This window comes from Carassius carassius, chromosome 7 (assembly GCF_963082965.1).
Source record: "Carassius carassius chromosome 7, fCarCar2.1, whole genome shotgun sequence".
NCBI lineage: Eukaryota > Metazoa > Chordata > Actinopteri > Cypriniformes > Cyprinidae > Carassius > Carassius carassius.
In genome coordinates this window covers 38,160,590-38,176,701 of record NC_081761.1, presented here as the reverse complement: position 1 = coordinate 38,176,701, position 16,112 = coordinate 38,160,590, and the positions used below count along the sequence as shown (strand labels likewise).

Here is a 16,112-nt window from a genome sequence, read left to right as displayed (position 1 = left end):
GTTTGAATAATGCTGTGAATGGTATCGTTATATTACTTTGGACAACTTAACTAGTTATTTATAAAAGAAATGCCGATGACGCAACCAAGCTAACAATTGTAAAATGACAGGTCCGGTTCAGTTAACCATTTGTATTTGTATTTGTATAATTTACAATATCAATATGGTAGTAATTTGTACTGGCATTTAAACGTTAAACTTTACTTATATTTACTACAGTTATAACAAATGTTTGGTAACGTAAATAAAAACCGTTAATGCTCCGACTCCGCTAACGTTCGACATTTTTGAACAAGATAGCAAAGCTGCGCGCATAGGATTATGGGTGATTTGAGAGTGCGAAGAGCGCAAAGGATACACATATGCATCCTTTCCTGTGTATGGGATATTTTTCGAACGAAGGACTCAGTCCTTGTTTAAAATTCCGAGGATCCTCGACATTGGAACAGTCCTTCGACGGACGACGATGACGTAGCATCCTCGAAATACTGGCTTCCGAAGATCCTTCCTTGACATTGAGAAACACCTAAGGCCTTGGTGCATGAAGAAGATCTGTAAAGTTGAGTCAACCATGCCTACCTAAAATGGCTCATTCTAACACGCCCCCACATCTCTACATCACTATGTGGGAAGATTTGCATAATACCGCCCAAATGTTCACGCAAAGAAAGAAGGCTTTACTTTTATTCTCGCTGTTGCAGCTGCCATTTTGTGGAGATGCTGTGTGTTTCATTGTGAAAGCGAAACTACTTTGTTTGGTCTTCCAAAAGTGGACACAACTGTAAATCTGTGGTTAAGTTGTGTTTACAACACTGTTCCAGAACAGTTCAACCCAAATATTCAGATGTGTACAGTGCATTTTGCAGATGACAAGGACTGTTTCCTGTGAGATGAGCTATAATGCCAGTGTCTGTGTCTATAAAGTGGGGCAATCCCAACTTTGCAAGGACAATCTGACACTTCTGACTCACAGCCTGTAAGTATGTTTCATATTTAAATAATTAGCCAAATGTGAGTTTTGAGCAGTGAAGAGTAGTGCTTGCTGTTTGTCGTTTCTCTGATCACAAATGCAGACATGGTTTTATTTACACAGCACAATATACAACACAATGCATAAAAAGAAAGTATAAGTCATTAAAATTAGTAATCATGTCTCCACGTGATGCAGCAAATGCCTCCTTTGTAATAGGTTTTGTTGGTTTTGTCTCATCATGAAGTTCTTGTCAGAACACTGGGACACGGCATTACAGTATGGTAAGGGACATAACTTTCCATCACACACTCGAGGAATCAGCCAATTACAACACACTGGATAGCTGGCCAATCAGAGCACACCTTGCTTTACAGAACGATGAGATTTGTAAAAATTGGCATGTTTCAGAAAGGCGGAGCATAGATGAGCAACAATAATGTACAGTACGTGGAAAAATAATGTGTGTTTTTAACCTTAAACCGCATAAACACATTGCATTACACCAAATCCACAAAATAATGTTCTTTTTAGCAACGCCATAAGAACCCTTTAAGTAATCTGCTGCGCCGATTCAAACATTAATTTGCATCTATAATTGAAATGAATGAGTGTGAATTATGACACTAATGTGATTTTTGGTTTGCTATTGACATTGACATGTTTTTATCAGCATTTATCTCACTTCAGCAGTAAAGTGTATTCCTTTTATAGGAAACATGCAGTGAAAAAAAGTGCTCGTCGATACTCTAGAGAACATTTCATACTTGATCTAACTTAATAAATGTACTTTTCTGTCTTGTCATTGAGCTAAATATTATAGTTAATTTAGTTAACTGAAGTAAAATTAAAATTTGTTGGTGAAATTTAAACTCTTTGCTTCAAATCTAATGATAATTTTGCGTTGTGTGGAAAGCATGTGACCACTGACATCATCAGCTTAGAGAAGATGTGGACAAACTTATCAAGGAGTATATGGTATTTTTTTAATTACCGTAATTATTTAACTTTAGATAAGATTAAACATAATTGTAAACATTTACATGTTTCTGGTCTGGATAAAAAAATACTCTGGCTTTTGTTTATTTGCCTAGGTCTATAATTACTCTGAAGTGTCCCTACAGTTTTTTATAATTGAATATGTCTCATACAAAGACAAAGGTTTTTGTTCTGGTTTGTACTTTATATTTTGTAAAACACTGTATACTGTGGCTATACTGCAGTGTAAACTCCTGTGACTGGAACATTGTAAGATATTTTACAGTGTGAACTATTTGTCACTTCAGAGCAGCAGAAGTGTAGATGGAGAAGTGAAAACCTGGACATTAAATGGACATTAAGTCCAAATTAAGCACTGTGGAAAATTTACGTTTGTGGACAGGTTCTGAAATAAATAAATGTACAATAATATAATATAACTGACTCTTAACAGAAGTATATTTAGTGTATTGTACTATTTAATGTTTTTGTATTTTTACAAAGCAGATGTTATACATTTTTGGAGGTTAGCTGTGTTTAATGCTTTACTTGATTTGTTTTGTCAGATCGTTCAGAAGGATGACTCTCAAATAGAGTTTGAGATGAACAAAGGCAGTGTTTGTCTTCAGGGAGGATCCTCTCCAGACACCACGTTATACTGAGGTTGTTGTTGAAGGTGTACAAGTCCTTAATGAATAGCCATCAGTTAAACATGTGTCATGTTATCTGGCCTCATATGCTTTAATTTTAAATAACTGGATGTTAAAATTGTCTAATATCGATTAACGTCAAACATCTTCAATTCTCTGCTTAGTTTTACTTACTTTCAATTTTTTTTTGTTTAATCTCAGTTGCTGTTGCGGTTTTAGTTTCTAAACATCTGACAGAAACGAGATCTTGTCTGTGCTGTCACTACTCTCTATGGTTGAAGCCATGCACATAGATTTCCTTTCTATTACTTCACTAGCACATCTAAAATATTTGTCTCAGATATTCCTTATTAAAGGTACAGGTTGTAGGACCTGCCACTAGAGGGCGCACTACAAAAACAATAACAATCACGTGGTTTGATGACGCTAAGAAGGAGCATGGAATGATGGGATTTGTTGTCTTCTACCCAACCACTTACGGCCATCAATCAGACGGAAAGATAAATCATGGATTTAACGGATGAGGTAAAGTTTTATAAATGTTGTGTTTCATGTCATAATTTTCAAATGTGAGTTCAAAGATTTGCGCGAGTAGATTACATACAAAGTCAATGCAAAGATGTGATCAGACTATGGATCAGACGCGTCCTGGCGCGGGTCTAGAGACGCGATGCCCCGCATTTGGCGTCTATGCCCCATAATACTAATCTTGTTGATCGTTATAATAGTATACTTTTCTGTAAAGATACGAATCAAAACAACTCACCCGTCGAGTAAAACACAAGCGAGATTGGCATCTTTTTTTAGTTGAAGTTTGTTGCGAAGCTCTCTCCATCTAGAAAATGCAACACCGATATTGATCCTCTCTCTTTCTCTCCTCTTGTCCCAAACTCTTCTTGGTTCGTTTGGTTGGCCCATATGCTTATGTTTACGGGAGCTGTCCTTGTCGACAGAACCAGCGGCAGACGGTAAACCGTAATTGTGTTCCATAAATAAGTAACACAATCCATCATAATGTGCAAGAAGAAGTAAATAAGGAACTGCTTGAAGCAAGCTAGTGGTTTGCTGGACGCTAGACACTACTTCCGCATTTGTCCACTACGCTGTTGTCATGTGGTTTCTTCGTCAGTAAAGGCGGTAACAAAGGGTAACTAACGTCATTGACAGGCGACTGCACTACCCCGTGTCACTGTTTAGAATGGGAATTTTCTCATAATTTACAAGTAGTTGAAAACATTAGAGATATTGTTAGTAATCAGCTGGACAAAATATATAACACTAGCCTAATGCTTTTTGTTTATTTTACTGCAAATATCTTACAAATTGTACCTTTAACATATTTTTTGCTAAAAATACCTATAAATATAGATAAAAAATGTAGTCATACACTTTTTTGGCATTATTATTCTTCAACTATTGAAATTTTCTAGCTCATAAGTCTAATGTTCACTTTTTTACTCAATTTTGCATATTTTGTTATCAGTTCACCTGATTCAGTTTCTTGAACTGATGTCTTTCCCTTTCAAAGTGACTTCTTATGAAGAGTCTGGCTCTCTGTTTGCGAGGCATCCCTCTCCTGACAGAAGCACTGTGTCTTTGGCTATTCTAACCTCTCTTAGACCTGAGGTAGGAGATTTTATCTCACCTCTTTATCGGCTAAGTAAACCTTCACAGCCCTCTCAGCTGTTATGGTCTAATTTTCATGCGCACTCAACCCTTTCTGGGTCTTCCCTATGAATTATTCTATTCTCTTTTGGGCCTTACATGATTCATTTGTCCTCAATAATTTCTTATTTCATGTTTTAAACATCAAAGCCTACGAACGGGTAAGCCAGCTGTCGAGCAATTGATCATCAGTTCTGGCCAGTAATTGATGATGAATCCGCCCCTATACTATTTACCTTATTTTATTTATTCTCAGCTTAGGTAAAGTAAGTTGAATCTGTCCTGTCGCATAAGCATCTAAGTTCATACTTGCAAAACAGGTCACAGAAGACTTCTTCATGGTCTGTTCTGGCTTAGCTTTAAATCAATGTCAGGGGAAGCAGACTTATGCTATATAAATACAAGTCAATTTATTAATCACAATTTCTAGATAAGCTGTACAAATATTCTACAACTACTGTATATACAGTACGTGGACATCTTGGACGTGGACAAAATTCTTCAAATTGTGAACGGATCATGTAGAGAAACTGTCCAAAAGGCACTTGCAGCTGATTTTATGTTGCTTACACCACTGCACAACTCTTTCTTTTTCTGATTTATATGTACCCATATCTGAATCTTTTGTCAATAATTTAAGCAAGACTGTATTGTCTGAAAATTTTATAATAAACTGCCATACTTATCAACTAATATTTTCAACCTGTTAACAATGTGAGAAGATTCATATTCTAAACTATTTTATGCGAAGACAACTAAAATGAATGTTTCTTAAAATAAAAATTAAACTCAATTAAGAAAAATCATTACAAGTAGAAATGTAAATTGAACTCAGATCTATTGTGGACAACTGCTAGCTAACAACAGCACACATCCCTATGCACATCCCTTAGAACTAGTAAATAATTTTTCACTGCATCAGAAACTCCACAGTTACTGCCTTTAAATAAAACAACATGCAGCAGCAGATCAATGTCTCTCTGATCAACCTTGACTTAGACTTTACTCTTCAGCACAATGTTAACCCACAACAACCAGACAATCAGAACACTTTAAATCCAAAAAGAAGAGAACCCTCTATGATTGTGTGCAAAAACACATCAAATAACCTTTGATTCGGCATTTACTCTCTTTTAAGTAAAGTCAGGTCAAGTCACCTCTATTTATATACAGTACTGGTTGTGTCAAAGCAGCTTTTCAGTGTCATACAGGAAAATAGTTAGTTATTAATGCAAGAGGACAATAACAAAGAGTTATTTTCCTAGTTAAAGTAAGTTTATGATTCAGTGATGTCATCATTCAGTTCAGGTCTCGTCCAATAGAGTCTGTCAATCAGTCAAGCGTCCCCAACTTTATTTGAGTTTACATATTTTTTATAAGTGCAATGTAATTTCACAGTAATTTTACAGTAAACTACTGGCAGCAGCTTTGCCAATATCTCCAAGTGGGTATAACTGCAGACCGGAGACCTCCAAAATGGGGCGGGGTCTCCTTTCGCAAAAAAATTCAGCATTGGCTGTGGCTTCAGCCAATTGTTACTGACTTACATTTCCAAATAAAACTTTATAAATTAAACATTTGTTTCTAGTTCAGCCCAAGAAAAATAATGTTGAAAATTCAGATCAAGTGCCCAACAAAAGTAAAAACTGCTCTCGATAAAGTTGATTTTAAAGCAATCCATTATTTAAAATCTTTTGTTTCTCTTTTTTCTGTTATTGTTGTTTCTTTTTTCCATCAGTGATTCTGCTTGTTAACAGCAGGTGTTCATACTACTATATTAGTAAACTGCAAGGAATATTGAATGAAGGTATAGGGTGTGTTAATTCACAGTTATATTGCAGTCAGCTACTTTATCGAAAACAACAAATATTATCCAGTATTTATTGTTTTGTATTGAATATTACTGTTAAGAAGGATACAGTATGTTCCTGTTAGAATTTGGCAGTTTTTTACATCACAGTTGTACATTGTAGTATTATACAGAGGTGGGAGTTTCAAGTCACAAGCAAGTCTTCAAGTCATATCCAAGTCCTCAAAGGGTTAAAGTTAATAAGATAATTAAGTGACTAATTAAATGATGATTGTGCATTAGTGATGAACATCTGCTGTTATTGAGAACTACAGAGCATCAGATGTTGATGTTTTATTGGTTAAAATGATGCAACCATAATGGAGATCAGTGTTTGCTTTAGTTGGGCTCTTGACCCTTGACTGTTGTGTTAGATCTCTTGTTGTAGCATTTCATGAGGTGCTGTAAATCAGAGGGTAGATAATAACTGTCTGTATGTGATAAGCTAGTAATCGTGACCTGGTCTGGTTACAATCAAGTTAACATTCGTTTTATTTGAGTTTTGCATAATGAACCCAGAAAAACTACAGCATGCAAAAAAATTCCAGTGAGTGAATTTTAAGTTTATTAAGTGCATACAAAATTTGAACTCCACTACACTGTAGACACACACAGACATCAAGAACCAGCATATGACTCTCAAAAGTGGTGACAATCAACAAAATGTTGCATGCTGGGTAAAACCACAGTAAAAACTCCCGTCATGCACTGCAGTATTGTTACCACTGTTGAGGATCGTGTGATAAGTGTGCATGTCTAAAAGCCTGAACTGACAGTTTCCACTTTTGTCTTTCAACGTTGAAGCATTGTGAGGGTATTTATTTTTTTTACTTCAGTTCAGTAATAGCTGAGTGTCAGTCAACGATCCAAAGATAATCACAATTTCATGATGTTCAGTCATCATGAGTTATAAGCAGAAAAAATATAAGATCATCTGTTACTGCAAGGTTTGACTCAGCATTGCATACATGTTTGTTGCAAAAACAAAATTGCAATTGTTTTGAATCAAATACCTTTGAATTAGTAAAAGGGTCAAGAGACTACCTAAAGCAAACCTTGACCACAATTATGGTGGCATAGTGTTTTTTTTTTTCAGTTGAAGGCTGTGGCTAAATTCAGTTGTAGTTCTTGTGTTTCTCTTTACTTCAGTGATGTTGATTGTTAACAGCAGGTGTTCATCACTAATGTACAATCATCATTTAATAAGTCACTTAATTAATTCATTAACTTTAACCCTTTGAGGACTTGGATATGACTTGAAGACTTGCTTGTGACTTGAAACTCCCACTTCTGGTATTATAGCATCAGTAAATGATCTGATAATGAGAAACTTATCGAGGAGGGAGTGCTTAAATGAGCAATACAACCCAACAAACTCATAAACAAATTATTATATGTTATGCCTGAAAATGTTATAAGTTCAAATACTTCATTTTCTTTCTTTTATTGGCATTTGCAGATTGTTAATCTCTACAAAGTATTGTTTATTCAGAAAGATTTTGTTTTGCAGTTTTTATTAACATATAAAACAAGTGCTTATTTCATTAATCCACATAAACATGATGGGATACATTTTTGAATACCTTAAATTATTAAAATTAATTATATGAATTAAATAAATATATATATATATATATATATATATATATATATATATATATATATATATATATATATATATATATATATATATATATGTATGTATGTATGTATGTATATATATATATATATATATATATATATATATATATATATATATATATGTATGTATGTATGTATATATATATATATATATATATATATATATATATATCTCAAAAAGAAAACATTTTATTACAAATGCAATGAGACTGAAATCACTGCATAATCATGTTAAAAACCATAATCGGTATTTTTATGATCTCTGTGTTTATATTTTGATTTCAAAATCATGAGCCTTTAACAGACTAACAAATTATGTTGTCATAACCATAACAAAAAACAATGTCAGCAGACAGAAAGTGATGTGCATCTTGACAACCACTTAGCAAAATGAAACACAGCTTTAATTTCCAGTAAGAGCTGATGCCCCCACCGGGACATTCACAGAAAAACACAGAAGTATAATCAAACTCACCAGTCATTATGACACACCCTCAATATGTAAAGCTATGGTAACATGCCACAATGGGCTGATATAAAATCTCTAGACAGTTCTGCAGATCCTCATTAACATCATCATCGTTTCCAACTACACACAAGAACATCATCAGATACTTGAGAAGAAGAGATGTCTGAATCTGAAGGTGCAAAAGATGGTGAGAAAACAAAACAATATAAATATATATATATATATACATGAACAAAGTGAAGAAGTGCTTTCGCTTGACACTGTTAAAAAAGCTGTAATTACAGTTTTAGAGAAATATCAGAATGCAGTCAAATTAAATGTGATGGAAATAGTTTTCATATATATATATATATATATATATATATATGCAAACTATTTCCATTACATTTAATTATGTGATGGAATCAAATTAACATTCGTTTTATTTGAGTTTTGCATAATCAACCCAGTATATATGGATATAGATATATATATACTGGGGATGGAACGGTTAAACTTTTTTATAGTCACAGTTTCGGTACAGTTCGGTATGTGCTATGTTTATGGAAAAACTATACATAATATATATATATATATGGCAAAACTTAAATGCGTTTAGTTTAAACACATATTAACGTGCTCTATTAAGGTCTCACCTGTGCGCGCGATATCATATTTATTCCGTGATGACGCCAGAATGCGCGTCCATCATCAGAAACATACATTAGCCAACCCCTGTTTTTCTTTTACGTGTTATTTATAAGAAACCATAGCCTATTACAGATGCGTTGTCAGATTTAAGTTGAACCACGGTCCTAGCTCGATCGTGCCGGACCGTGTGTGGAGAACCACACGGTTTAATTTAATTTAATTTTATTTATTTCGCGAACCGTCCCTCCCTTATATATAATATATGCGTATAATTTTGTTATGTACAGTGATTTTTGTTTTCAATCTGAAACAACTCAGTATATCTCTAACAGGTATAAAATTGCATATACTTTCTCTGCAGTGAAAAGGTGCAAAATCGATGAGGAATTGCAGAAAAACTCCCTAGACTTTTCAAAGGACACCATGAAGGCAAGTGAAGCATTAAGAGGAAGGCAGAAAATCTCCTCTACCTATGGGAAATTATAGCATACGTTGCTCATGACTTGTTTGAAGTTGTCATCAGGACTGCCAACGTGAACATATTTGATAATGTACTATTTTACTATCTTAGACTTGCAGTTTACACTATGACCTAATCAAATAATGTTCAAGAAAATAAAAAAATAAAATTATATATAATATATATATATATATATATATATATATATATATATATATATATATATATATATATATATATATATATATATCCTCATAAACTATTGTACTTTGATTATATTCAATTTCATAATATTATTGAAATGCCATCCAAGTCACTTTAAAGCAGGCACGGTTAAACTCAGTACTGGAGAACCATTTTCATGCAGAGTTTAGCTTCAATCCTGATTCATTTGAAAAAAATTTAAATAAAAAATGAAAAAAAAAACCTCATGTTAAACAGTCAGGAGCCCAACTAAAGCAAATGTTTTATTGAAATTAAGTAAAAATTTGAATTGAGTGAAAATATATATTTATCATCATTAAAGTAAGGAAAATTCTGTCTATTCTAAACTATTGGTTGTGAACATGTGGTGCACCATAAAAGCAACAAGGAATCTGATTGGCAAATGTCACATCATGCTCATCTAAAAGATACATGTACATAGTCATAAATACCTAGACACCTCATTGGCCGCTCGACCGCACATCAGCATCACCACCATATTGGAGCTGGCAGCTTTCCATAACTCTCACATCAGGACAGAGGAAAACACACCTGACTTGTCAGCAGCTTGGGGGTCCACAAACCATCGCACAATAATAAAAACAGATCTCAGGGTATTCTCATTCACAGATAAGAATCAAAAGTTGTTTCTGGTAGTTTTTTATTTTATTTTATTTGTATTTGCTGGTTGTATTAAATTTTCTCAGTTATGGTAAATTATTAACGTTTAAAGATTTTTTTAAGGGAATGGGAATTAACTATGTTCTGGGAATTAACTATGTTCTGACCTGAAGCACTAAATTATCAAATTAAAAAAATAGTCAGAAGGGTTTAGTAACCTTATTTTAAGTGACATTAAATAATTAAGCAAACAGACACGGCTTTATCCACTAAAACATTTATTTAGCTTTCAGTTTCAGTTGTCAATTCAAGAAAAAAGATAAAAAACGACTGCAAGTGTTGTCACTAGCAGAAGCACAAGTGTCTGAGGAGATGCTAGTCTGCAGCCAGACCCTTCTCCATTATATTATAATACAACTGTACTGCTGAGTCTGCACTGAGTAACAAATGTACATATGCTTCCTGTGCATGTTTACTAAAAGAATGGAATCACAAAAAAAGGTGCTTTATTGAAATATTTCTTAGAATAAAACTGCAAAATCTTAAGGTATAATTGTAAAATAACTAAAAACTAAATCTCTGTATCAACGACTCCACATTCACTGTTTTATATAAAACTGCAGGACATCAGTTCTTGCGGCTCAGCATGAAATATAATTTAACAGCAATAAACTGTAATTAATTTACAGGAAACAAACTAGAAAAACAGTTATGTACTGGCACTACAAATAACAGTTTTTCTCCAGTGTGTCGCTGTTAAGTAAAAAAAAAAAACAGCAATATACTGTAAAACGTAAAAGTCAGATTAATCAAAAAAAAAAAAAAGTTAATGTAACTAAAATATTTGTGGACATCCATAGAAAAACGTTATGCAAAGTCATACAGTGATAATGAGAGTAAATACTGAACTCAACTGTATTAATGTGTTTTTGCACAAGAGAGATCTGTTAATGTAGTTTTGTAGTTCACAATGTTTTTTTATTTTTTATTTTATTTGATTAATCTGACATTTTACAGTATATTGCTGTTTTATGCTTGTGACTTGAAACTCCCACTTCTGCTAGTTTGTGACTTGGAAGGAATGACTTGGAATGGTGTTGGTTACTTCCAAGGATCCTCAAATCTGGCCCACAAGATCCACTTTCCTGCAGAGTTTAGCTCTAAACCTAATCAAACACAACCGAGCAAGCTAATCAGTGTCTTTTTTGATCATTAGAAAATCACAGGTGAGTGTGATCAGGGTTGGAGCTGAACTCTGCAGTGCACTGGCCCTCCAGGACAAGATTAGAGGAACCCTGGTTACTTCTATGCCTGCTTCTGATATTTTTTAAGGACCTCCTTGGTTGAAAGCCCTTTAAGAACCAGATTTGGGTAGTCCAGGGGCAAAGAGTAAAAGTCCTGCCATATTTTTGTTCCACCCATGAACTCAGCAGCTGATTTCACCAGAGGAGGAACTAAGTCATTCCTTCCAAGTCAACCTTACAAATCTTCTTTATGCACCAAGCGTTTGTAACACTCCATAGAGAAAGGAACAGTTGAAATTTAAGGTCCAGGCACACGGCCCAAAAAGGTATCTGGTGCTGGCTAAAGGTTTCCTGTGTGTTCAGTCTTTTCAGCGCGAAGAGTTATTCAATTTAAGTTAAACTCATATCTTACTCATTTTAGTATCTAATCTGACTACATTTTATTATTATCTCCAATTTATGTTGGAATACAAATTGGTTTCTAATTAGTATTCTGACATTTGATTATTTTAGTTAAACTCTTTATTTCATATTAACTAATTCTTTCAGGTGCTCTGGTAACTAACAAGTATTCAACGTACAATACGAGTCAATAATTATAGAGTAAAACAGAATAAAATCAAATGTAACAATTTATTATTACTCAGGTAAATATGTATTCTGCCAATCACATACCCAATTCAAACATATCAAATCATATCAATATAAAACATCAAATTCTCAAAGATGAATCTAAAAGTAAGATATGCATACCTGACCTTAGAAAATACATAGTATGAAGTGAAGAGACACTCAACACACTACGGGCTTTCTGGCTACAGAATCGCCCTGATCCTTTTACTGCAATCCTTTAAATGCAAAACCAAGATAAAACATCCCCCAAATGAGGCTTGAACAAACAGTTGTTATTTGCCTTAACCAGAATCAGAAAGAGCTTTATTGCCAAGTATGCTTGCGCATACAAGGAATTTGTTTTAGTGACATAAGCTTCCAGTAAACAGAGACAACAACACACAGACAAAAAAAAAAAAAAAAAAAAAAAAATAATTACAGGATATTTACAAATTGGCAAATAAATAAGTGTATAAACAATTGTGCTATAAATGATAATGGAATAGGATTGAGTGAGATGCAGGAATGTTCTAGGATGGAGGGGTAAAAAATAAATAAGGATATTGCACATTTTTGCATAAGTTTAAGTGGGAAACATTTAACTGTTCATGAGGTAGATTGCCTGGGGGAAGAAACTATTCTTGTGCCTTGCTGTTCTTGTATTTGCGGCTCTGAGGCGCCGGCCAGATGGCAAAAGTTCAAAGATGGGGTGACTTGGATGTGAGGGATCCAGAGTGATTTTCTGAGTCCTTTTCCTCACTCTGGATGTGTACAGTTCTTGGAGGGTGGGCAGGGGAGCACCAATAATCCTTTCAGCAGTCCGAACAGTTCTCTGTAGTCTTCTGATATCTGATTTTGTTGCTGAACCAAACCAGACAGTAATTGAAGTACACAGGACTGACTCAATGACGGCTGAGTAGAACTGTTTCAGCAGCTCCTGTGGCAGGTTAAACTTCCTCAGCTGGCGAAGGAAGTACAACCTTTGTTGGGCTTTTTTCACAATGGAGCCAATGTGATTGTCCCACTTCAGGTCCTGAGAGATGGTGGTTCCCAGGAATCTGAATGACTCCACTGAAGTCACAGTGCTGTTCATGATGGTGAGTGGGGAAAGTGCAGGGGGGTTTCTCCTAAAGTCCACAGTCATCTCCACTGTTTTGAGCGTGTTCAGCTCCAGGTTGTTAAGACTGCACCAGACAGCCAGCTGCTCAACCTCCTGTCTGTAAGCAGACTCGTCACCGTCCTGGATGAGGCCGATGACTGTAGTGTCGTCTGCAAACTTCAGGAGCTTGACAGAGGGGTCTTTAGAGGTGCAGTCGTTGGTGTACAGGGAGAAGAGCAGAGGGGAGAGAACACATCCCTGAGGGGCACCAGTGTTGGTGGAGCAGCTGTTTGACATGAATTTCCCCAGTCTCACTAACTGTTGCCTATCTGTCAGAAAGCTGGTGATCCACTGACAGATAGAGCTAGGAACAGAGAGCTGGGTCAGTTTGGTCTGGAGGGTTGTTGGGATGATGGTGTTGAAAGCCGAACTAAAGTCCACAAACAGGATCCTCACATAAGTCCCTGTTTTGTCCAGATGTTGCAGGATGAAGTGCAATGCCATGTTGATTGCATCATCCACGGACCTGTTTGCTCGGTAAGCAAACTGCAGGGGGTCCAGTAAGGGTCCAGTGATGTCCTTCAGATAAGCCAGAACCAGTTTTTCAAACGACTTCATGACGACAGATGTTAGAGCCACAGGTCTGTAGTCGTTAAGTCCTGTTATCTTGGGTTTCTTTGGAATGGGGATTATGGTTGAGCGTTTGAAGCAGGAAGGCACTTCACACAACTCCAGAGATCTGTCGAAGATCTGTGAAAAGATGGGGGCCAGCTGGTCAGCACAGGTTTTCAGACAGGCTGGTGTAACGCCATCTGGGCCTGGTGCTTTTCTTCTTTTGTTTTTCTTGAAGACCTGGCGCACATCATCTTCACAGATTTGAAGAGCAGGAGGTATGGAGAGGGGGATTGCAGGAGGTGTTAATGGTTGTGTAGGGAGATGGTCAGAGTGGGTGTTGGGGGTTTCAAATCTATAATAAAACTCATTCAGGTCGTTAGCAAGTCGTTGATTAGCCTCAGTGCAAGGGGATGGTGTCTTGTAGTTTGTGATGGCTCTCAGTCCTCTCCAAACTGAAGTAGAGTCGTTGGAAGTAAACTGGTCTTCCAACTTTTTAGCGTAGGTCTTTTTAGCCGCTCTAATCTCTTTGTTCAGTGTGTTCCTGGCCTGATTGTACAAGACCCTGTCCCCATTTCTGTAGGCATCCTCTTTGGCCTGACGAAGGTGTCTGAGTTTTACTGTAAACCATGGCTTATCATTGTTGAATGTTAAATAAGTCCTGGTAGGAATGCATATATCCTCACAGAAACTAATATAGGATGTTACGGTCTCTGTGAGTTCGTCCAGATCAGTGGTAGCAGCTTCAAAAACGCTCCAGTCTGTGATGTCAAAACAAGATTGTAAATCCTGCTCTGTTTCGCTGGTCCATCTCTTCACAGTCTTTACTACAGGTTTAGCAGATTTAAGTTTCTGCTTGTAGGTCGGTATAAGATGAACCAGACAGTGATCAGAACGTCCCAAAGCTGCTCGTGGAACAGAGTGATATGCATCCTTTATTGTGGTGTAACATTGATCCAGTATATTACTGTCTCTGGTGGGACAGGTAACATGCTGTCTGTATTTTGGCAGTTCACGGGAGAGATTGGCTTTATTAAAGTCCCCAAGAATGATTAAAACAGAGTCCGGGTGTTGTTGTTCTGTGTCTGTGATCTGATCAGCGAGTTTCTGTAAAGCCAGACTTACTTGCGCTTGAGGAGGGATGTAAACACTAACCAGAATGAACGAGTGAAACTCCCGCGGCGAATAGAACGGCTTGCAGTTGATAAACTGCGTTTCTAGATCAGGACAGCACATCTTCTTTAATACAGTTACATCTGTACACCACCGTTCATTGATGTAAAAGCATGTCCCGCCGCCGCGCGATTTCCCCGTTGATTCTGCTTCGCGGTCCGCTCTGAACAGCTGAAAGCCCGGCAGATGGAGTGCGCTGTCCGGTATGGCGTCATTCAGCCAGGTTTCCGTGAAACACAGAGCAGCAGAGTGAGAGAAATCCTTATTTGTCCGAGAGAGCAGAAGGAGTTCGTCCGTTTTGTTGGGTAGAGAGCGGAGATTTGCGAGATGGATGCTAGGCAACGGCGTTCGAAATCCGCGCTTCCTGAGTCTGACGAGCGCTCCCGCTCGCTTTCCCCGTCTGCGCGTCCTGAAGCGCTTGATCAGCGCCGCTCCTCCGATAACAATGTTCAGTAAAACGTCTGTATAATAGAAATCCGGAAAAATATCATGTGGTGTGTTCTGCCGAATGTTCAGCAGTTCATCCCTGGTGAAACTGATCGTGTTTGTTAAACAAAAAACAGGAAAAACGAACAAAAACAGTACAAACACTGGAGAGCCAAGCACTGAAGCAGCCATGTGCGGCGCCATCTTGGATCTTCAATTCATCGGACCAAGGTCCGAGACCGGGATAGTTTACACCTCAAAGGAAAAGAAGATAATTTACATGGAGGACCCTGAAAAGGGCACTCCCATTACAGCATAATATACCTTATCTCTTAGGATCTGTATTATCTTTTAGTCTACATTTTTTTAAGATTGGGACCATTGTACCAGTCGCCCCTAAAACATTTCAAATGATACTAGACATGAGTGTTAGTTCACTTGCATTGGCATTTTCATGTAATCGTTTTGAACAGATTGAGTAGAAGGAAGGAAGAATGGGTGACAGGATTTAAAATGAAACAAATGGCCAGAAGGGAAGGAGGTCTCCTGCTCCTCCACTCTGTGGGGTGTCTCGAAGATGCCTGTGTATGTTTGTATTGTCTGTTTCTCAGGAGATCAAAGTATCTCAGGTTCTTTCATCCTTACATGACCCCTTTGAGAAAATATATTCCATATAAATGTACATCCCTATAATATGTAAACCCAAGCTTTACTATCTGTAACTAAACTTCATAGTCCAAGTCTCTGTCCAATTTTTTATTTATTTGTTTGTTTGTTAATTAATTATTTAAATATTAATTTGTTTATTA

At 36.4% G+C, this 16,112-nt stretch overlaps 1 protein-coding gene across 1 annotated transcript in view; it reads left to right on the top strand.

Moving 5' to 3' along the window:
• Positions 1–8,176: 8,176 nt before the first annotated feature.
• The window catches only part of LOC132144293 (deoxynucleoside triphosphate triphosphohydrolase SAMHD1-like), a 41,742-nt gene continuing 33,806 nt past the window's right edge, over positions 8,177–16,112 (top strand). Inside the window, exons 1-2 of the mRNA XM_059555072.1 lie at positions 8,177–8,212; positions 8,302–8,409. Of these exons, the coding sequence (XP_059411055.1) occupies positions 8,177–8,212; positions 8,302–8,409 (144 nt within the window). The remainder of the gene's footprint in view (positions 8,213–8,301; positions 8,410–16,112) is intronic.